The following is a 23,554-nucleotide window of genomic DNA, read 5'->3' on the forward strand; positions in this document are numbered from 1 at the left end:
AACAATAGCTTTTCTGTAGTTGCAACTTTTTTACCCCTTTGTGAAAAGGGAAAATAGGTCAGATTAAAGATTTTCTCTTTGGTCAAAACAGTTTTAACAATGAGAAATTGATAATGTCCAATTCAAGCAAACAGTATTGATTGTTGTACACATAGTGCTTTGTTACAAAACGAAATACAAAGATCTATTGTTTATTTTTTAATTTACTTGTTCCTATTTCAGAGCAGCACTTTTCAGAGGTGGTACAGAGTGAAGAGTTTGTGAACCTGGGAATTGAGCAGGTGTGCAGCCTGATAGCCAGCGATAAGCTTACTATCCCTTCAGAGGAGAAGGTAAAAGAACTGATCTTGTCACATATTAGTTGACTAACAATTTTAAATGTATTAATCCTGTCAAAGATGGACACTAGTGACTGTCTACAGTCATAAAATTGTCCAGTTCAGATGTGCATTTGTTGTTCCCTTGAAGCTGCTGTGGCTTCTGCTGCAGTTTTTGTTATTACCATACCACGAGTGACTTTTGGACCTTCTGGTCATAAATGGTTTACAAGCAATTTAATGATGTCAAGATGATCAGAGGTAATAACATATTCCGTATGGGTTTTTGTGGACTATACAGGTACAACATGACATGTACAAACTGCATTGTATTTGATTTTTAGAGGTCTTTGGACTGACGTGGGGGGGAACCAGTTCACCCAGAGACACGGGGAGACCATACAACATTTAGCATATGGAAAAAAATTGTTTAACCTCAATTTTTTGCTTGTTTTGTTACATGACACATTCTGTCATTGACTCTAACACTTCACATTTTTCGTAGAACAAAACATCCTACAGTAACTGAGAATGTGGCACTTTTTAATAACAATAACAAACAATTGTGGGTGTCTGGCATAAACCATGCCACTAAAACTGACCTCTTTCAAGAAATGATAAGATTTATGGATCGGTTTCCTACTAGAAACTTAATGAGCTATGTGGGAGAAATGGCCTCCTGTTATTAATAACCTGTCATGTATCCATAAGTTAAAAATCAATAAGAAACTTCATAGTAAGGCTTCCATTTGACCTTTAAAGCTGGTTTTCAAAATGCTTCCAACAGGAGTGCTCTTTTATGAAAGCTTTTAATTAAAGTTAAATTAAAGTTTTTAATTTTAATACGTAGAATATCATGAGTGAATAGGTAGAGGATACACTCACATTCTCGTGCTCATGCAGGAAAGCTCTTAAAGAAGTATTTTGATGAATTACAGGTTTTTGAAGCTGTAATTTCCTGGGTTAACCATGACAAAGATGTCCGACAGGAACACATGGCCCACCTTATGGAACATGTACGGTTGCCTCTGCTCTCCAGGGAGTATCTAGTCCAGGTACAGTTTTATATATATATATCCCTCATGTTCTTCAGAACACACTTGGAAGAAAGAATAGTGATGATCTTACTTAGAGGAGCAACCAATTTTGTTTTTTGCAGAAATGTATTATACATTTTAAAATGCATGTAACATTAATCATTAATCTCATTAAATATTTAGCAAAGCAATGGGATCAATATTATGTTGTAAGTTAAAATGCTGCAGATAGGCTTTTAGAACCTGTGCAAAAGAGATTAGAGCCTTATAATGATTCTGAACAACCCAGCTGATTAAGTTGGCAAGCAACATGTTGTTAATTGGATCCTCAGTTCGTCAGATTGTGCAACCAAAGGCACATGCACAGTTTTTTGCAAGCATCTACATGAATGCGTTTGAGCTGGGTAATATAGGAAAATATTTTTGTAGAAGTGGAAGTGCTGGATAAAGGGATGTAGTAGGTTCATGAAAAAGATTACGTGGAGCTTCGGGGCAGCTCATTGCAAACAATTTCACAGAGCTTGCCAACTGACCTTTTCAATCCACTCCAGTTCAGTACTTTGATACAAACGGGGCCCTTATTGCTTTATCAGCTCCTGCTAGTTATCAATGAACAAATTAGAAAGCTCATTGTAGAGATATGCTACAATTAAGTGGATTGGAACAGCCCCAGATTGAGTAGCCCTGGCATATATTCAGTTTAAAAAGGGAAATATTTTTCATTTATTCACATAATCTGAATGTAATACTAAGTCCAAAAATGCTTTCGTAGGATAATTGACTAGTGTGGCTAGCCCGTCTTTTAATTAGCTATTTCCGAATAATTTCTGCAATGCATGGAGCTAGTTGAGAAAACGCATTCAGCCAACAGTTTCACTTGAGCTACAGTTTTGATATTTTGTACCACCTGCAGAGAGTGGAAGAGGAGTCCCTTGTTAAGAACAGTAGTGCATGTAAAGATTATCTCATTGAGGCCATGAAGTACCATCTGCTTCCTGCTGATCAGCGCTCCATGATGAAAACTATCAGGACTAGAATGAGAACACCAGTCAGCCTTCCTAAGGTACAAAATGTGTTTTTTGCCAGTGTCCTATTGAACTCAAAGAAAATAATTAAGGATATTGTTACAAGTTCTTGTTATTTTAATATTCTACCTTTGCTATAGAAAGGCATTGTACAGTTTAGTGTTTTTTATGTTTTTGCATTAAGGCTCCTTGATATTTTTAAAGACAGTGGATTCAAACCCTGGTCCTGAAGGAGCCCTGTGCCTGCTTGCCTTCTGTTCCAACTCAGTTGTCAATTGCTTAATTGAATTTTCCTGAGCTAACTTGACTTCCAAATCTTTAGGAACTGAAAACAGTTAAACAGGTCCAAATGATCCAACTGTGAGCTGACTTAGTGGTTTAGTTAAGAAACTGAGTAGTTAGAAGTTAGCTAGAAAACCCAAAGAGAGGGGTCATTCAGGGTAAGTGTTAGTACAACAGTACAGGACTGTTCATGTTGATTTAGATGGCAGTAGTGAAGCAAATACTGCTATCTCTCCTGCTATGCAAGAAAGGGTCTCTGGATTGTTTTGTTATTTTTTAAAAGTAACACGTCTATTTCACAAGATATGTTAATAGTTCAGTAAAATTGGTTTTCAGTATGATTTCGGTAAACAGCGATTGAACTTAAATTTTCTGTACCCCTTTTTTATACAGGTAATGGTTGTGGTAGGAGGCCAAGCCCCTAAAGCCATTCGCAGTGTGGAGTGTTACGATTTCAAAGAGGAGCGCTGGTGCCAGGTCGCTGAACTTCCCTCCCGAAGGTGCAGAGCAGGTGCGTCTGCAATACTCTGCTGCTGGTCGTTTAACACCGCCTGGTCGCTTGTTGAGAATGTCCTCCTTTCAGTACTCCGAATTGAATCTTAATTTCTTTTAACTGAGAGGAGAAGAGTGGCGTGAGTTGCTTGAGACTGCGATTGCACGACCAAGAATAAATCAAGCGAGCACGAAGTGCAGTAAAGACTTATAAAAAATCTTGCTGAGATTTTGCCATGTTTTTGCTGTACCCGAGTGTGCTTTTGGGAAATCGGCACTTGCCAAGCAATAGGCAAACTGTACCAGTGAAGTTGCTTTGAATTGAATCTTTGAGGCTTTTGTCAGATCAGTGGTAAAGTGATAAGAACATGTAACACCTGAGAGATACTTTGTTATTCGTCTTGAGTCATTGGGTGAACTGTGCTGTGTTTTTAAGGTGTTGTGTACATGGGGGGCCTCATCTATGCTGTTGGAGGATTTAATGGCTCATTAAGAGTGCGCACGGTTGACTCTTATGACCCAGTCAAGGACCAGTGGACATGTGTTGCCAGCATGCAAGATCGGCGAAGTACTTTAGGAGCTGCTGTCTTAAATGGTCTTCTTTATGCTGTTGGAGGCTTTGATGGGAGCACAGGTATATTTCTCTGCTTTCTATATGTTAATTTCTTTGTTTTATTCTGTAATATCCATATAAAAACTGTGAGATATGGAGTAATCCTCAAAAATTTGTTCCCCAAAAAGAGCTGCGAAATTCTCCTTGCTGTTACCAGGAAGGGAAGAGGTGCACTCTAAAATGTAACATCGTATTGTAGACAACAGTGCTATACCTGCTATAGGCATATTTTCAGGGTTCAATGCTGTCAAAGCATTTACCAAAGATATCAAAATGCTGTGACAAACTAGGTAAGGGATGAACAATACTTTTATATACGTCTGGCACATCCCTATATAAAATAATTTAATTATGGGTATTGATCATATAAATATCTTCAGTTTCGGGGTATTCATCTCGGAGGTACTGTTAAAGTATGGAATTACTGAGTGCATACCCTTCAATGGACAACAAGGTGAGAATAGTATTCGGAGAAGGAAGATTGGGATCTACATGGGGGATAAAAAAAAAGTTTCCTTTTTTTTTAAGGAGTTCTAAAGGAGCAGAAGAGCTGCAGCCTGTGACCTATAGTGATTATACATTTAAGTTTACTTTTACGGCTTAAAAGTATAAGCTTGGTTAAACGCTAATTTTATTTGTCATTTCCATTTATATTTACATACCAAAGCTGAAAATCTGGAGTGGTTCAGAACTAGCCTGCCGTTGCTGGTGCATTGTGGACATGGGAAACTACATGGAGGAGGATTTGCAAAGGAGGAATGTGTATCACAGTGACATTCTGTGACAGTGACCCACAGATAGTTGTTAAAAATATCAGTGTTTATTTGGAACTGAAAACAAAAACATTCTGCTAAGATATGTAAATTTAGGTTAACAATTTACTTGATCACTGCAGGCCTGGCAACTGTAGAAGCATACAACAGCAAGACAAACGAATGGTTTCACATTGTGCCAATGAACACCCGGAGGAGCAGTGTGGGAGTGGGTGTTGTGGGAGGTTAGTGACTAAGTTTTGTGTTCTGATGCTCTGTACAGACCATGTTCACTGAAACATGCTAGTCAGGACTTGCAAGGAAAAAATGGCTGCTTCACCACTCAGCTATTTTAGATACAAAATACCTAGAAACTGATTCAGAATGCATAGTTAGATAATTTCTGAGGACATTCTCTTGATCATAGTTAATAGCTGGATATTATTTTGCAATCATCATGTTAGGTTTCTCACAAGTTTGTTTTTAATGTGCTTTGGGGAGAGACATTTACATATAGAAAGTTTCGGTACTCTGAAATTGTTGAGCTGCAATGAACCATTTAATTGAGACTTTACTAAAAAAAACTGACAAATCATCTATGTGTGTTTCTTTTTCTCCCAGGGTTGCTGTATGCAGTTGGAGGTTATGATGGAGCATCACGGCAGTGTCTTAGCTCTGTAGAGGCGTACAATCCAAACACTAATGAATGGAGCTACGTCGCTGAGATGAGCACTCGGCGGAGTGGAGCAGGTCAGCCTTAGCTGAGATGTAGCTGTCTGTCGTCCTACCTGTCCAGCTAGGTTTTGTTTTACACTTTCCATTTACAAGGAAGGAGACCAGTGAAGGCAGACAAAAATCAACAATCACAATTGAAGGTCTTCAGCTTTGATCTTGGTGGATGTTGTGCGTCTTTCCAAGTTTCTGATATTTCAGTAGCGAGGCTGGTCAACAAGGATTGTTAACTCCAATGCAATTAAGAAAAATTGTATGTTAGTTTTTTTTTCTCAGATATATTGGTTTGTCCATTATATCTTTATTATACATTTGTAGAGGGGTAGAAAACCAATCAGCAGGACTCAAGTCTGGAAGGTGTTTTGACATGAGATTGTAATGCTGTACTAATTTGTCACTAAAATATCAATTATTTTTTCTAGGTCTTCTCTTTGTCACCATCTGCAGGCTAGAATGCAGTATTACTGTCAGTGCCCCGCATAAGCACTCCAACTTAGTTTTAGATTATTGAACGGGGACAGCGCACACCTCTTTAACTCTACCAGAGCTAACTAATAAGCTAATTTACATCTCTAGTCACTGAGCAGAACACAAACAACAAAATACAAGATACTGACACAAAATAAATCTCAAGGCATGTCATATCAAAAATATGAAGATAAATAATAATGATTAATAATAATTGCTTACACTTATATAGCGCTTTTCTGGACACTCCACTCAAAGCACTTTACAGGTAATGGGGTCTCCCCTCCACCGCCACCAATGTGCAGCCCCACCTGGATAATGTGACAGCAGCAATAGTGTGCCAGAACGCTCACCACACATCAGCTATTAGTGGGGAGGAGAGCAGAGAGTAATGAAGCCAATTCATAGATGGGGATTATTAGGAAGCCATGATTGGTAAGGGCCAATGGGAGATTTGGCCAGGACGCCGGGGTTACACCCCTACTCTTTTCAAGAAACGCCCTGGGATTTTTAATGACCACAGAGTCAGGACCTCGGTTTTACATCTCATCCGAAGGACAGTGCCTGTTTACAGTATAGTGTCCCCGTCACTATACTGGGGCATTAGGACCCACATAGATCGCAGGGTGAGCACCTCCTGCTGGCCCCACTAACACCACCTTTGAAATATATATTTCAAATGGTTAAGTGCACAAAAATGGCATTAATAAATTTATCTAAAATTGCAAAATTCCCATTAGTGGATAGTCACTTGATCTTGATCTTTTTCATGAAATGAGACATCAGAAGGTGAATAATTATAAGATCGATTTGCTGTAAGACATGGTTTCAGTGCAGTTTTAAATGTTGGTATTGTATCCCAAAAGCCAAATCATATCTGGATTTGACTCGTTCAGTTAACCCAAATGGCATGGGATGGACCGCTGTTTTAACAGTGTTGTACAATCAAGGGAAATAAAAGGGTAATAACATGAAATCTTTGAAGCCATCAGGAACAAAGACGTTAACATTTCTTAGAACAAACACATCCACCTATGTGTAATAAATACCTATAAAAATCTAGCTGGTTAATCGGATATTTGACATTGTTGCATTTTAGGTATTTGCTGTGGTGTTCTGTGGTTTCCGTAAGTGACCCTTTGTTCACCAGTTGAGGTGTTCGTGGCTGGGGCTCTGAGTGACCCCGTCTTTGTGCTCTGTTCTGCAGGTGTCGGGGTTTTGAAAGGATTGCTGTATGCTGTTGGAGGACATGATGGACCCTTAGTGAGGAAGAGTTGTGAAGTCTATGATCCTGCCACAAACTCATGGAAGCAGGTTGCAGACATGAACATGTGCAGACGAAATGCCGGTAGGGCAGGAAGTATTTTTGAGGTTATTTTTACGAGTTGTTCTCGTGTAAGGAATCTTCTAAAACAGTAACATGGAATAGAAGTCACATCTGTGTGTAATAAGCAATAATAAAGTAAAATGTTTACGGAGTAACAGTGGCCAATATTTTGTATACATGAGAACAGCACTACATAATTCATATGGGTCAATTCTTTCTGGACTTTTTTTTTTACATAAAATATTTACCTGAAAACATGTGCATAAGGTGTATATGTAAATGTCCATTTTTACTGAGCACTTAGTGGTTGATTTTCTTATCTTCTAAGTCTTTCTTCTGTTAGTTTAGGTAAAACTGTCTCAGTCGTCACACAGGCCTTGTGTTCATGCTTTACTAAACCCTCCTCTGAAAAGCCTGCACCCCCAGTGGAACACAGACTGGTGAAAAAGCACCTCTGTAATCCATGGTAGTAACTGAATCCTCATGTACTCTAAGGCTAAATTAATAGATAATACTGGTGAATTTCATTGACAGGCTCACATTAGGGATGTGTCTTATTTTTTTAAATGCAGTACTCGCAGTACATTTTTCACGTCTCCAAACATCAGAGATTGTGGTTTAGCCTTTTGCTGTTCATTGGAGTGTGAAGTAAAATATGTCCACTATTAATTACAGTCTAGAAAGAGGAGAAGTTTCTGTTAGTAGCTTCAAATTCAAACGTGCAGTATTTTGGCTCCCCGGTTCTGTATGTTTGACGTTTTAAATGCAATCCCGATATGACCGCTGCAAGGTCTAAGTGTGGAATGAAGGCAACATTGTCATTGAACTAAATTTAATTTTATCGATTTCTCCTTCTTTAGGTGTGTGTGCTGTAAGTAATTTGTTGTATGTAATTGGTGGAGATGATGGGTCCTGTAACCTGGCGTCTGTGGAGTATTACAACCCAAGCACTGACAAATGGACCCTTTTGCCTTCTTGCATGAGCACAGGCAGGAGTTACGCAGGTAAAAGGGGAAGAGCAGTACAATTCAAAGAGGCTCACTGGGCATTGTGAAGGACACACAGATGATTTTGTGAGAACTTCACATCAAGGGATTATTGTTAGTTTACATTTACGGCCATTTTATACCAAATTAACAGTTGTCAAGTTAACTTTAGTGCTGTGACCTTTGTAACAGCACAGGAGGGATAAGAGCCACATTGCCTATTGAAACACCCACTGCCTCTTTCACACACTGAGACTACACCACTGATGGAGCGCTACAGCAGCTCTCGCTGATGAACACTGTAAGCTCACACACACAGGAAGCCGAGCAGCTGAGCACCATTACATAGCAAGTCCCAGTTGTCATGTGTGATTCAAGCCTGCCGTACCCTGGTAGTGCCTGATCACTTGTGCACTGCCTCTTGGGGAATTCCTGTCAAAGGTACCTGATGGCATGCAAGATGTAAAGTGGATGTCTGGACTATAGGCATCAATCAGTACTCCCGAAAAGAGCCACTCATGAACCTCCAGTTTAAGGTTTTACCTATGTAAATATATGGTATATGGTTTCTAATTAAAGACAAGCTTAGCAGCTTTTCTTACATTTCTTGAAATGCTTATCTTTAATCTGGAAAATGATGCCATCTACTGAGCAAAATAAAACAAGGACTACTGTAATATTTACAGCTGATTTGGAGCTGCAAAGGAAAAAGTAGAGGTTTATTCCACGCTGAAAAGAAATATGTATGCTTTATACATTTCATCATGGAATGAGTCTCTACATACTGTATAAGATGTCCTTGCAGACTTATTTTGGGGAGGGAATTTAAATGCTGACCTTTAAAATTAATTTTAGCCTCTTCTGAGGTACGCAACAGAGTAATATTGCCTGTTTTTTGCTACGTGATATGCTGAGTGCCACCAGGGGATAAACCTGAAATTAGTCGGTCAGGGCCTTCTCCGTTTTTCGGTAAACAGTAACTCTGGCACCTTGGTGGACTGTTAACAACATGACTACCACTCTCTGCAGTCCTGTGGAGTTTGCTGGAGACCCATGTCTTAAAACTATTAGTGATTCCAAATTGGATGGTTAAATAAGAAAATTAAGAACTAATTGTATTATGTCTGTATATGAATCAGGCCTGTTACTTTTACTCATTTGGTTATTTGATGTTCTCTTCAGACTTGTAAGTTGTTTTAATTTCTTTACAGGTGTTACAGTAATTGACAAGCCTTTATGACTAGGTGGGAATTTACTGTCCTGAATCTGAAAAAGGTGGGCTTTTGCTGAACCAATCTGGAGGCTAAAGCTTCTTCATGGAACTGCTTCGTCCTGAAGCAGCGTGAAGCAGACTGTCGAAACTCTAACGAGGAGTGGAGTAAAGATATTGCACTTAATGAGAGCACTATATGGGATCAACCTTTACACCCACATTCTCACCTGTGAGAACAGAATTCTCTAAGTAAAGGTGCATTTTGATTGCAAATAAAATGTAACTTAATACTAAGCTATGTTGTTAGAGGACCAAGGTGAATCCTTTAGAAGAAAGTTTAACATTTGAGAGGAGTTGATAAAATATGGATCATAACCATTGAAATGATGTTGTGCAACATTATTTAATACATTTAAATGAGCTAACAAGTGTCAGTCAGTATTCACAATAATGGAGGCCAGTTTATACAAGAGCAGGTGTATATCTGGTTTAATGAGTATAAGTTTGCCTTTTTAAGTTGCTGTACCTTGCAACATTTCTGGACTCAGATATGAACTGTAGTAATGGCACGGTACTAAAAACAATGTCAACTATAACATATTCAAGAAAATAATGTATTTGTAGGTATTTAGTTTTGCCTGACACTAAAAGTGACTTGTGAAGGGGAATGAAGAAAATAATAGCACATTTTAAAAATATTTCAGATGCCAAATTTGTCCAAAAAAGGCAACTAAATATTTGCGTATTGTTACGTTTACTTTTTTCAAATCCTGGCCATGTTTTGATGCATTTCCTTTCTTTTTATCTAATGCGAATGTTATGGCATGCATTCAAAATGCAGTTTTATGTTGGATGCCTGGATTTGAAAAACAATCTGCATGTTGTCATAAACTTAATTTAATTTTAGCTGCTGTTTTTACTACTGCTGTACGTGAGTGAATACTGAATGTGATGTTCGAACTCACAGATTTGGATGTCTTCTGAAAATTACGATTTTTTCTTTCTTTCTGAACTATTATTCTTTTACTAAACCTTGTCTCATTCTAATATTGTAAAAGTGTCAGGAATGTTGTGCAATGCTTTATGAACCAATGTTTCATAACTGTTTTTTAATAATTATAATAAATATGCTTCTTGTATTTACGTTTGAAGTTTGCTTATTGCCACCACAATCACAGTAATCTGCAAAACCGCATGTGATGTTAGCTATTTACTTTGATAGATCAGTACGGCCGGCTGCTATAACATTTGAACGAAACTACAGGTGCTGTGAAGACGCAATCCTCAGAAAACCGCTTTCCTAAGCAGCGTCTAACGTATCTCTGAAAATCTTGTGCACTTCATTACTTAAGCTATCCATCTCAGAATTCATACTTAACGGCAGAGAAAAAGTCTTGGAAAACTGCTTTAACGTGTGGGACCTTCATAATATAGTCGGTGATGTGACCAACTTCATCTCTCCCACATAATTCATTTTATTCGTTAAATAACTTTTTAATTGTGCTCTTGTCTTGGGAGAAAGAAGCCATAGCCATTAAAAAAAATACTGTTGTTTTCTAGGATATCATTAAATTCTCTTACATGTATATCGAAGGAAGAAACAAATTGTAGGGGGGAAATTACATAAGAGTACACTTTGTAGAACACACCTCTAGGTCTTTTCTGATTGAGACAATGAGAGATCATGCCTTTCCATCAGAGGGTTTCTCCACCAGTTATTCTCTGCGCTCTAATTGGCCAGCGGCGGAGAGTCTCACGGTCTTGCTATCATCACTCCATCCGTTTCGCCAATCAGGACCCGCGCTGTGCGCGGTCCGCCCTGACGTCAGGATCCCCACATTCTCCAGCCAATCGCCGCAGCTACACTGCCAAACACTTCAGCTGCGGCTGCTGCAAGTTCAGGTAGACGCTGGCTGCGGTTTCTTAAGGTGAGTAGTGTACAATGCTGGGTTAGTGTCGCATAGTTAGGTGTCTTTTCTTTGAATGAACAGTGAAATATTTCATTGCTGGTATCTTGGCTGTGATATATTGGTTATATACGGTACATATACCTATGCGTGCTCCAATTAATTATGGTTAGCGAGATTTCCAGACGTGCGTTCCAATAAGTCTTTCTGCAATTGACGGGTCCAGTTCTCCATACATTGATTCAGATCATAAAGAATTCCGCTGTTGCTTGATCTTCATCAAGCCTTGTTAAACGAAGTATAGTACGGTTAATGTGATGAATTATAAAACGCGATAAAATATGTCTATTGAGCTTTTGATTCCAACATGACTTGTATATTTTGTGATGGTGGTTGAAAATCACTCGTATATGCCGGTAACAATTTTCGCTTTCTAAAATTTCTGTTAAAATGAGACTGATGGGAACATCGAAACCGACATGTGTGGAATGTTCGCGTTGAGTATTTTATTAAAATAAGGATTCAATGTATGCTCACCAGACACCCAAGTTTTGTTTTTTAGAGAGCTATAATATTTTATTTCCCTCAGTTTAATCTGCATACATTAAATGATAAACTGTCCACAAAGATATTCACTCCCTAGAAGTTGCAACAAATTATGCTGTTAACTTTTATTCCATTTGCACTTTTTTCTTATAAATAATTTGCCCAGTTTATTGAAGTGACTGGACTTCAAGTTACTGTTAATGTGAAATAAAAATGCAATATTTTATTTTCCAAAGTGTAAGTGTACAGTGGGTGGCCAGTAGTTAGCATTGCTGCCTTGCTGCGCTGTGACCCTAGGTTTCAATTATTGGGGTGCTATGTGTTCTGTCTGTGTGTTCATATGCTCTCCCCGTGTTTCTGTGGGTTTCCTCAAGGGACCCATTTTCCTTCCACGGTCCAAAGACATACTGGTTAATTGACTTCTGGGAAAATAGCCCTGGTTTGTGTCTGTGTGTGCCCTGGTATTGACAGGTGTCCCACCCTGTTCCCTCACAACCCTGTATTGGATAAAGCATTTAGAAAAGTTCCAATACCAGCTACTGTACCTCTTTTAGAGACAATATTACCATCAAATTAATTATTAATTCATTAAAGCTGTGCCCACCAACCTGCAGTACACTCAGTTTCAAAATTATGTGGCAGGGATCCTTAATTGTTTAACTGAATAAATAGCAGGATCAATGGAGTAATCATGAGCTAGTTGTATTAATGAATTGCAGTGTGGTTATGTATTGACAGAATCCTTACCGCCAGTACCTGGGGTGTGTGAGCTTTTAAAGTGGGAAATTAGAGGTTTGGTTCATATGTTGATTTTTTGTCATTTGTATTATTGTGCCTTTTCTATTCTCTGTTAGGTCTTATCTCTTGTGACTCAATAATTAGCTGCTACACAAATCAAAATCAAAATTGTAACCAGCTCTAACTGTAAGCGAAACATTTCTTTTCCTTTTTCACATTATATTGTTAGGAAATATGAAAGTGTTCAGTAACAATGCATTAGAAAGTGGAAACACCCAGGGATCAGCCTTTTCAAGCCCAGCATTGGATTTAAAAAAGAAAGCCGAGAAATCACTACATCTTTTTACCCACAAGAACAATTCTTTTCAGTCACAAAGTTAACATGATTGTTCACATAACACATCAGATAACATGTTTTTCACAACTGGTGGAATAAAATGCTCCTTCCACTTGTCTAGCTGGAGTTAATAAAGCAGCGTTTTGAAGGAAAGCACCTGAAACCATAGGTAACAGGTGGGGAACTGGATGATTGATCAGTCTGGTTGAACCACATCTTCCAGATTCTAAGCAACTCACAGCTCTTGAGCTGTTGCAGGACTCCAGGCTGGATGATATTACAGACAGACAGGGTTGTATGCCTGGAGCCAGATGGCACTTCAAGAAAAACGTGAGATGTTCCCAAAGCTGCTGTCTGAACATGCTGCGATGGTAGGCTAGATTAGTGAAGAGGGTAAATGTGGAAAATTGGGTACATAATACATAGGCCAAAGAATGGCTCCTCTTATGATATTGTAAAGACATGTCAAGCTCCCCACGTACAGTATATGTGGATTTCTCATTTGATTCTCAAGATGAACATTCCCAGCTGCAGAAGTACCTGCGCTTTATAAAAATCTAAACTCTTACGTTGTGCAGAGTGGAAGAGCCATCTGAAACCAGTATGTCTTCCAATTCAGTGGGCTCTTTTCATTAAACATGTTTTGCTCTAAACTAACAAGTTCCTACTTCAGTACTATACAGCAGAGTCTCGACATTTGCAAGGGTTCAGAGCAGAGGACCTTCTTGAATAGCCAGATTTGCTTATAACCAAGTCCACCCCGTATATCATCGCATAATGTACTACAGTATGTACTGTAGTATGTATGGTTATAAGACATAAGCAACCTTCCCTTGTATGATTGTTAAGGTACTAATGTATTGGCTTCAAGTTAATTAAATAAGATTGATCACCTCAAACAAACAACAGTGATCGCAAACTTATAATAATCAGCTAAAATAAACAACATGAATCTCTCCTATGAGTCCAGTGGATGCCAGCACTTTCTCTGCCTTCATGATCAACATGCCCCACTGTAATATAATTAATTTTCACAGACGAGCTAGGTTTGTCTCAAAATCCAGGTGTGTTGCATGGCTAACTTGAAAGCTGAGCTTATCAGCCTTCAGCTCAGTTTCATCCCACTCTGCTCTTTTTCCATCCAGGACTTCCTCAGCCAGATCAGATGTTGAAAGTGCGAATTTGAAAATGTTAATGTGGTACATGTCAGGACCATCCTGTACAAACACACAGAGGGTTTAATTACAGTACATCTTATTTTTGACACTTCTTGTACGGTAAAAAAGCATCAGAAGAAAAACTCAGAGGCTGGTTCCTAAATACAGAGGGAGCTGCCTCAGGAGAAGCTGATTCCACACTGAAAAAGTTTTTCTCTCTGTGTGTGCTAGCACATTAATTTCCATATTGGAAACTTTACAGACTACATCAAAATTTACAGTAGTCAGCCTACTTTTGGCCTCTTAATAAGTAGATTCATTGAATTGGTGTTTTTTTCTCTACAGAGACAAGAGCTTGAAGAGCTTGACAAACAAACAGAAAAGCAATGGCAGTGAATGCCAGTGCCAGCATCCTGAGCTCAGCTTACCTTGCTGTGGAGTATGTGGATTCGATGTTGCCTGGAAATCCCCTCCAGGAGCCACTGAAAAATGCCTGGAACTACATGCTTGACAATTACACCAAATTTCAGATTGCCACGTGGGGCTCCCTCATAGTCCATGAGTTTATTTATTTCCTCTTCTGTCTGCCCGGGTTCATCTTTCAATTTATCCCCTTCATGCAGAAGTACAAAATACAGCAGGTAGGAATTTTATACTTTACATTTTGGATACTTTATAATGAATGAGTATAAAAAATGTGCTTTGTAATGTTTAGCAAGTGTGTTCTGAGATGAGATTCTCCAAAACACTGCTTTTGTCATGCCATAACATTCAACCTGATTATACTGTGTTGTGGGTGTTCTCTTGCTTGACTGCTTTTATTTATCCCTCGTTCCATTCGTTCAAAGCAGAAAGGTAGCAGTGTGAAGTAGGGTTTGGGGCGCTGTGCTTGTAACTGGAAGGTTGTGGTCAGAGACCCAGGATAGAAGCACTGCTGTTATACACCTTTACGGGGACCCCCCCCCAATTGCTCCACTAAAATAAATGCCCAGCTGTATTAATCGGGACAGGTGTTTTTTAGATGAAAACAACTGGCAAAAAAAAACAAAGAATGTCACAATAATAACATTCTGCTATCCATTATCCATCCTTAATCCAATTCAGGATCGCGGGGGAGCCAGAGTCTATTCTATTACCAATATTATTTCTTCTTCAGAAGGGATCTTTAGTTATCTTCTTGAACTGGGCTTGGAATACCTCCCAGTCATTTGATTTATCCTCTTTATCTGCATTAGTTGGGAGAAATCCAGAAAAATTGTTTCCATTATATATGCTGTCAGAATGTATTTTTCCCTTAAAAATCACAAAAAAAATAAATAAATAGAATAACTAACTGATCACACTTTTAAAGCATATTAAATCATTTTAGGATTTATTTTTGGTGTGACTGTTTTCCACTTCTTCGGTAATAACAAGCCCTTTATAGGGGTATGTTGACTTATAACACATGACATATAATGAAAGCATGAATAGTTCTTTGAGATATGATAATGTGAATTATTTAACTTAATAAAGTAACATTACAAGAATGTGTTTTGCCCAATGATTCTCAAGTGAATGTTTATTTTACAGGATAAACCAGAAACATGGGAAAAGCAATGGAAATGCTTCAAAATGTTGCTGTTCAATCATTTCTGCATTCAGCTCCCCATGATCTGTGGAACGTACCACTTCACAGAGTTCTTCGGCATTCCTTATGACTGGGATTCAATGCCAAGATGGTAACTGCTTTTGAAATTTATATGAAGTATATGTTTTTGCCAGAAAGATTGTACTCTTATTTTTTAGCTCAGGCTCATCAAAGCTTATAAAAATACCTTAGCCTTTTCTTGTGGATATAGGCAACCAACCAGATGTAAACATGAAACTGCTTTACCAAATCTTTAAAGAATATTTCGTTTTTAGCTGCATGTACCATTTGAAAAAACATGAATTGAGGAAGATACCAGCTTCTAGTAATGTTACCACGAGCCTGTTCACACATTATTCACACGAACAGTCATTTATTTAACGTTTTGGAGGATTTCCTGCATTATTAACAAGTAGTTAATACACAAAGTAAACCTAAGTCTTCTTTACTGAAGACACTAAACAAACTTAGACATGGACTGTCTGTTGTAAGTCGTGGTTTACTAACATTCCTCTACACAAGCCAGGCTGATACTATATGGCTCCTTGGTCTACTACCTTTGGTCTGACTCAAATACTGTACATGCACTCTCCTCACAGTCTAAAACTTACTCCAGTGAGACAAAGACAATATTTTTTAACACAAATACAAGCCCATGTGCACAATCAATCATACAGTTGTGACGTTTTTTGCAAGTACTGCATAAAATTAACTAGTCTTTTAGGCAGCGTTCGTGATGGGATCAAGTGACAATCGGGTTGTCCTTAAAGCCTTCTAAAGGATATCTGTTAAACTTTCATAGGCAATACATACTGCTCATAACAGCTAATAAACATGTGTCTTTACAAAAACAAACTTGATAAGAAAATAAATTGGTTTCAAAACTTGCCATGACCCCTAGAGTAAATCTACTAAATATTTCCGGACAAGATTGTGTGCAATCCAGGTTTCGAAGTGCTTGTGAATGTCTCAACTATGACTGACCACCATTTAAGTAATTTAAAATATTTTAATGATTACGAAATTGGTGTTCTTTATACACAACATTTTTCATTCTCATATTTAGTTGTTAAAATAATAAAGTAAATGTGTATGCTTTATTAGATTAAGTATTTTCATAAACTGGTTATTTAATAAATTAAACATAAAAATGGTACCCAGGAGAGCAGGCCTTTTTGCCTATCTAGCCTGTTTGATTGCTAATAGCTAATCGATTCAAGGATCTCATCAAGTTGTAGCATGAAAGAAACTAGGCTATTAGTTTCAACAGAATGGATGGATTGCTCGTTCCAGACCTTTACGACCTTTTGTGTAAGCAAGACAATTGCTTGTTGCACTACAATCCTAGAATATGTAAATGGAAAACTGAAAAGTGTTACTGACAGAAACCAGAACTTATCCTTTATATTCTACTATTTGAACATTTCCCACATGCAGTGTGAAAACTAGCTCTTCAAGGTTTTCAGTAAAATATTCATGCAGATACCTTGCCTTTGTAAAGCTGCATCTGGGAAACTAAGATAGACAAAAGATAAAGGTTCCTTTAAGCCTCTATTTTAGATACTCCAAGTTGATTCTAGATATAATTTGATTCGAAAAGTACACTTGATTTTTCGTAAGTAATAATGCTACACGCTAGCTTGTTCTGTGTGTTGTCTAACCACTGTTAGTGTGTGTCTCTGATGCATGTTGCTTTATTTCAAGGCCCTACCTTTTAGCACAGTGCTTTGGTTGTGCTGTAATTGAAGACACTTGGCACTATTTCTTGCACAGACTACTTCATCACAAAAGAATTTACAAGTACATCCACAAGGTTCATCATGAATTCACAGTAAGTACATGCATAAGTAATTAAAATAAGTAAATAAAAATTAAGCTTCTGTTTGAGTACTGTAGTTTTCAAGTACACCTGAAATACAGTTAACAAGTACAATAATAATACCTTGAATTTTTATAGCACTTTTTATCCCAAAGGATCTCAAAATGTTTTAGGTATAGGAGAGAATCCACTTGAACCACCAACACAAACCTGAGTGACGTCTTGCAGTCATTATGCACCAGCTATCCCACTACACAGCAGATAGAAAGATACAATGGAATTCAGAAAACAAAACACATGAAAATGGCTTATAGAAGGCTTATATAAGGCCCAATGTGTTCGTTATCTTTCCAATAAACATGCATTTTATATGCTGTATTTATTATTTTTTGAATGTAGTCTGTATACATACTTTAAAGAACATATACGATATTTTTTATTGATTCATAAAGGTGCAGAATATCAAAAATTGGTTATTGATTTGCAACCATATTAAACTAAAAAACACAGTAATCATAGGTAGTATATGTACAGTATAGTCTGAAATGATACAGTAGTTCATGGTAATCTACACTGTACCAAAATTCTACTTCTGTACTTACTAAAACTGCTGTTCTTTTTCAGGCTCCATTCGGAATGCAGGCAGAATATGCACATCCTTTGGAAACAATTATTTTGGGAGCTGGATTCTTCATTGGGATCATGATCTTTTGTAACCATGTCACTCTTCTCTGGGCTTGGGTAACATTCCGCTTACTGGAAACTATTGATGTACACAGGTATGGCTTCCTCATGCGCTATGTCCATGTATTTTGCTTAGATTGCTGCGTTTTATTGTTTTCATGTGTTCGATTACTTAATGGAGATGCAAAAAATATTAATCTTAATTTTCTTTATTTAAAAAGCAACCAGAAGTGTCACAGGTAGACATGAACAATTAGAAATATTATATATATAAGGTAAAATTCAGCTCTACTACCATTTCCCCTTTTATTGAGATTATGTGTCCATCTGGCATACCTGGTTTTAATGTAAGACACAACAGATTTACACACTGGCATAACTGGTCTGAAAGAATAAAGGTTTTTGGAACAACACCAGGATAATTCAATTACTGTATACAGTACTGTAATGGATATACATCATGTGAACTCATAGTGCACTAAAAAGAGATGATGATTTCTAAGCAGTTATATTTTGTGCATTCATAGAGTACTTTTAATCTCCAAGCACTTTACGTAGGGGATGGAGCCAAACACCACTGAAGTACAGCACCCACCTGGGTCATAGTGGGGCACTGCACAGCAGACAGCAGGAAGGACACATTGTGCAAGTCCAGAATGTGATTTAGACAGGGCATCAGAATTAACAACCCACTCTTGTGAACAGTGTCAAAGGAAGTGGGTTCTTTAATCACCAAGTAGCCAGGGCCTCAGTTTAAACTGTCATCCAGTTTTGAAATTCTGGTTCATGTGAAGTAGTGATACCTGCTAGTCCAATAAAAATCACCTACAGCACCAACCAGAACTCTCATACCAGTACTGACCAGTGGAGTCTTGTTTAACATTTTATAAGTCTGACAAGATCAGGCTACAGGATACATTTTTCTTCAAGGAACAGGTGGTGACCCATCATACCCACAAGGTGGTGTAAGAACCTTGTTTCTTGCAAGAGACCAGCAGTGCCAAGCAACAGGCAATATTACTAACACATACACTGTTGCTCTGAAATATACATTTATTTCAGTGGAAACAAAATTGATTATAGTGAGAATTAGAATAAGGTTTTGAAGTATGATTCACTACCAGGGCTTCAAAATAATTATAAATCTTCTTGTTTGCATTGATCATTTTTTGGAAGAATGTCACAACACCCATATGGGATATGCAGTATATTTCCACCCATTAGCTGTTCTGCAGAGTTTAATAAATGTTTGTTGAAATAATTATCTGCTGAAGTAAGAAAGCTATGTGATGTAACTTTGAACTCTTTCCTCCCAAAAACTACAACATTTCAGCAATTAATAAATAATAAAAGTACAGGATTTTGCATTTTAAACCCATGAGTAGTTAATATCAATTAATTTTAAAGTCAGACCTTTTTTAAAATATATGTTGGAAACGCTGGTCAATGATCAGAAGTCTTGTATACAGTAAGTAATATAAAGAGTTGTTGGTGATTTTATGTGTGTACTCCCAAAGGTACAAATAGACTTACTTACCAAGCCTGCATCGCAGAACCTGGCCCCAGTTTTCAATCAGCAAGAATGAGCACACGCAGGGGAAGAGCTCTTTACTCCCCCTAATAACAGTGGCAGCTTAGCACAGAAAGAACTGGGAAAGGTGATTTGGTTTCACAGCTTTTAGAAGATTTGTTCTGTCACGAAGAAGCAGAAAAAAAGTGATGATTTCTTTCTTCGTTTTGTACTTTCAGTGGTTATGACATTCCCTTGAACCCGCTGCATCTCATCCCGTTTTATGCTGGCGCACGCTTCCATGATTTTCACCATATGAACTTCATCGGGAACTATTCTTCTACCTTCACCTGGTGGGACAAACTCTTCAACACGGATTCCCAATACAACAGCTTCCAGCACAAACCAGAAAAGAAGAAAACCCAGTGAACGAATTTGCTACAACAGTTTTGCAGTCATTTTTTTCCATGTCCTGGAGTAATGAACTCGGAGAAAGCCTGCAAGTGGAACAGTCGCATTCAGATGACGTGTCAGTGAAATATCACTTGGCCTTATTCTGCCTGGCTTTTGCAGGCATGTTTAAATTGGCAGTTAAATGTTTCAGGCTATTAAATAATTAGTAACTTTTGCAGTAACTTTTCAAAATGCCTCATCGGTTGTTATTACTAATGTGTTTAGATAACAAGGGAAATTTTACAGGTGCAATATGGAAGGTCAGTTCTAGTGAATATAACGTATGATATTTGTTTTCTGTATTGTCTTCAGTAGCCATTTCTGAATCCTTTAGATTGTATTGCTTGAACATGCGTGAAGAAAAGTCCCATTTTGGATCAGGAGCCTAAAGTGTAATGGTTTTGCAGAACATTCCCCTGTACTTAAAAGTATTCAACAAGTTTTAAACAACAATTACCTCTTAGAGCTTAAAAAAAGTACCATAAATATATCAATACCTACATTTTTGTTGTTTTTGCGGAAACTTTCATTTGAAAATAAAACAGCAAATCTCAATTTGCCATTTTCCTGATGTTATTGGTTCCACAGTGTTTTTAAGATTTGTTCCATTATTAGAATATGGACTAGACTAAAAAAAGATTAGGATCAAATTGGCTATAATTAGGAATGGAATGTGTTAAGTGGAATTTAACAGTTGTTACACAATGACATTATCCTAAAAGAACAGTGAGCATTATTTGCGGGGGATCACGAGTGACATTTTCAGAAGTAATTTTAATAAAACAAATGCTTGTCCTCTTGATGTAATCACTGGTGGCTTTGCATGCTGTTTACAGAGCTTACAAAATTGCAGTTGTCAGATGGGTTCGCAATTAATAAAACCAATTTCCATCTATGGATTTTTCTTTTACTTTTCTAGATTGAAATCTCTTAGAAGGTTTAAATAAAACTGCATTGGTTAACTGGCAAACAGTTTTCTTAAAAGAGAATAATATTTTTATATATTTCATATTAAATGACATTTAATAGTGTTGTCTATTGCATATCCCGAAAGCCCAGTTATAGGTGATGATGAACACATCTAAGCTGCGATGGGGATAGTATACACTGTGTTAATGTCACTGTACTGTTAAGAAGAAGAGTATACAAATACCAGTTTCATTGTCTTATTGTGCAGTGTGTAGCAGCAGTTGTCAAAATGTCATGGTAATAGTAAAAGATGTACCTAAGAAGGCTTCAAGAATGAGTTGTGATATATTCTATTGCTTACGTGTTGGGTGAAAAATGCGACAGACATGCTTTAATATTGCACAGAAATACGTGCAGAAAAATTACTTATGTAAAGACTTGATTATTGATTGTACATGTACAAATATTCGTAATTTATATGTCAAATTGTTTGCAATCAGCCTGTTTTGTATGTCAAACATTGTGTGTGTAACAGGGAGAGTAAGTATAACATTCAAACATTGAAAAAAGAAATTAATGCTTTATTTGGAGCAATTATTGCATGCTTGATTCTGATTATTAGAATTAAAATATTGTATTTTATTATTTTAGTTTTTTTGGTTTTCATCATGTAATTCAATATGACATCTTGAAACGCATCTTGGTTCTAGCAGAGCAGATCATAGAGCTGGGCTACTGTTTGTGTGACATTCAGTCCTGACAGCAGTCTGAGCTTCACGGTGCTTGTATGTCTGTTATTGACAGATAACAGTTTTCAATCTATTCAAACTATTGCCTTAATACTAGTTATGTGATGCACTGTGTGATACCTTGATCCATTGCAAGAACATACTGTATGATGCTTATTTTACAACTTATATACACTGCCAAGAGGCAATTCAAGCTCCTGTGAATTATATAGTGTAGCAGGTAGCAAGCGGATGACCAGAAGAAGTATGGTTTGCCTTTTGTACAATATGGTATTAGTTTATTAGGAACAAGTAAAGGTTTATTCCCTGCTGAAAAGAGAAGAAAAGAAACAATGTTTTGGGTGTGGAGCCTTCTTCGGGTGTGTGGGATATGATGAGGTTAGTTATAAAGTGAAGATGACGTGGAGCTGTTAGCCGTAAAAATTCCTTAGCTTCTTTGTTGTTGTCAGAAAGGGTAATCTGTTGTTTAAGAAAGAAAATAGTACAAAGCATTAGTTTCCGCAAAGATTGTTGTAGAAGTCTCCAAGTGTTACTCTGGGTGGTGTCAGAGTCAGAAGATAAAGTGTTATATTTCAGATGAAATCCTTTCGGAATGAGACTTTAACCACGTCTGTAAAGGAAGAGGAGGTGGTTAGAAAGCCTGGTCTTGGAACAGATGGCTGTGAAGAGACGGAAAGCTGGTTTGGTGAGAGAAGGGGGCACATAGCACAGGGAGGAGGAGAAGAAATGATGAAGAGATGTAGAAAAAGGTAGTAAAGGGACAAGTAAAGTTTATTCCATGCTGAGAAGAAAAGAAACACAATGGCTTCTTCTGGTGTGTGTGTGTGTGTGTCTTAGTTTAGGTTAGGTGGATGCTGCACAGTGGTGGTGGTGGTGGAGGGGAGTCCCCATTACCTGTAAAGCACTTTATGTGGAGTGTCCAGAAATGCGCTATATAAGTGTAAGCAATTATTATTATAATTATTAATAATTAGTTTATTTGGTAGAATTTACAAGACTGGGGAAAAGAACAATGTTGTTTTTCCTTTACTGTAACCAATGATGTGCTGTATTTATATCCCTGAACAAAAAAGTGTCTCCTGCATGTGATCACAGCCCAGTGAATCCTCCTTTTTTCTAGGAAAGCTGTGCATTAGCCTATGTATGTTACTCCCAAGTTACTGGCACAGTGAATGTGTCAGTTGCTCTTAACATTAGTTTGAATTAATGTTGACTTTTCCAAATAATATAGAAGAATCAGAGACAATATTAGTCATTTTATTTCTCCCTGATGCCTGGATTGCTAACATCTGTACATATGAACAGCTTCTGATTAAAAGTGAAGTTGTTTCATTAAGAGTGGTAGCAGGCAAAATATTCATTATTACAGAAAGATGTGTTAGGATACATATTTAAACTGCCGTTTAAACTTTGGGAAGTCTATACTTTAAAATAGGTTCTGCAACAAGAAAAATGTACCTCCTCAGAAAAATCATTATAAGCTGGTTTATCAGGCATCATCTCGGGAGAAATGTCTGTCGTATTTCAGAAAAAAGAGACGTCCAGCTTTAAAAAAAATATTATTTATCCTGGGAATCTTCTATAATAATAAAAAAAAACTTTTTATATATATATAGTGCCTTTAAAGGTGGCTTCTCAAAGTGCTTTACAGAATGACAACAACAATAAATAAAAAGAATACACAAGATAAAACACAATTACAATACACAGAGGAGACCGTGGATGGTGGTACTAAGTATAGTAGGAGCAGAGGGGTAAAGAATGGAACCAGGTAGTTTTCTATGATAAAGAAACATAACCTATTATTTTCCCCTTCAGCCTTTAAATGTTAATAATTACTGATTTAAATTTTAGTAAGGTACATTCTGTTC

General features: G+C 37.4%; 2 protein-coding genes across 4 annotated transcripts in view; both read left to right on the forward strand.

Moving 5' to 3' along the window:
- klhl2 (kelch-like family member 2) overlaps positions 1 to 10,383 on the forward strand; it is a 40,721-nt gene extending 30,338 nt beyond the window's left edge. Inside the window, exons 6-15 of one of the 3 annotated variants that reach the window (XM_088633313.1) lie at positions 223 to 332; positions 1,256 to 1,372; positions 2,268 to 2,417; positions 3,055 to 3,172; positions 3,590 to 3,787; positions 4,662 to 4,763; positions 5,140 to 5,268; positions 6,926 to 7,066; positions 7,906 to 8,049; positions 9,243 to 10,383. In XM_088633313.1, the coding sequence (XP_088489439.1) occupies positions 223 to 332; positions 1,256 to 1,372; positions 2,268 to 2,417; positions 3,055 to 3,172; positions 3,590 to 3,787; positions 4,662 to 4,763; positions 5,140 to 5,268; positions 6,926 to 7,066; positions 7,906 to 8,049; positions 9,243 to 9,271 (1,238 nt within the window). In that variant the 3' untranslated portion in view covers positions 9,272 to 10,383. The other 2 variants (XM_088633314.1, XM_088633312.1) reach the window with 2 other exon arrangements.
- Positions 10,384 to 11,083: 700 nt separating this feature from the next.
- Positions 11,084 to 21,576, forward strand: msmo1 (methylsterol monooxygenase 1). Its single transcript, XM_088633315.1, has 6 exons — positions 11,084 to 11,172; positions 14,275 to 14,570; positions 15,502 to 15,650; positions 17,264 to 17,390; positions 18,003 to 18,157; positions 19,812 to 21,576. The coding sequence occupies exons 2-6, from the start codon at positions 14,316 to 14,318 to the stop codon at positions 19,999 to 20,001; spliced, it is 876 nt and encodes a 291-aa protein (XP_088489441.1). The 5' UTR covers positions 11,084 to 11,172; positions 14,275 to 14,315; the 3' UTR covers positions 20,002 to 21,576.
- Positions 21,577 to 23,554: the final 1,978 nt, after the last annotated feature.

The sequence above is a fragment of the Lepisosteus platostomus genome, chromosome 1 (genome assembly GCF_059453375.1).
Source record: "Lepisosteus platostomus isolate fLepPlt1 chromosome 1, fLepPlt1.hap1, whole genome shotgun sequence".
NCBI lineage: Eukaryota > Metazoa > Chordata > Actinopteri > Semionotiformes > Lepisosteidae > Lepisosteus > Lepisosteus platostomus.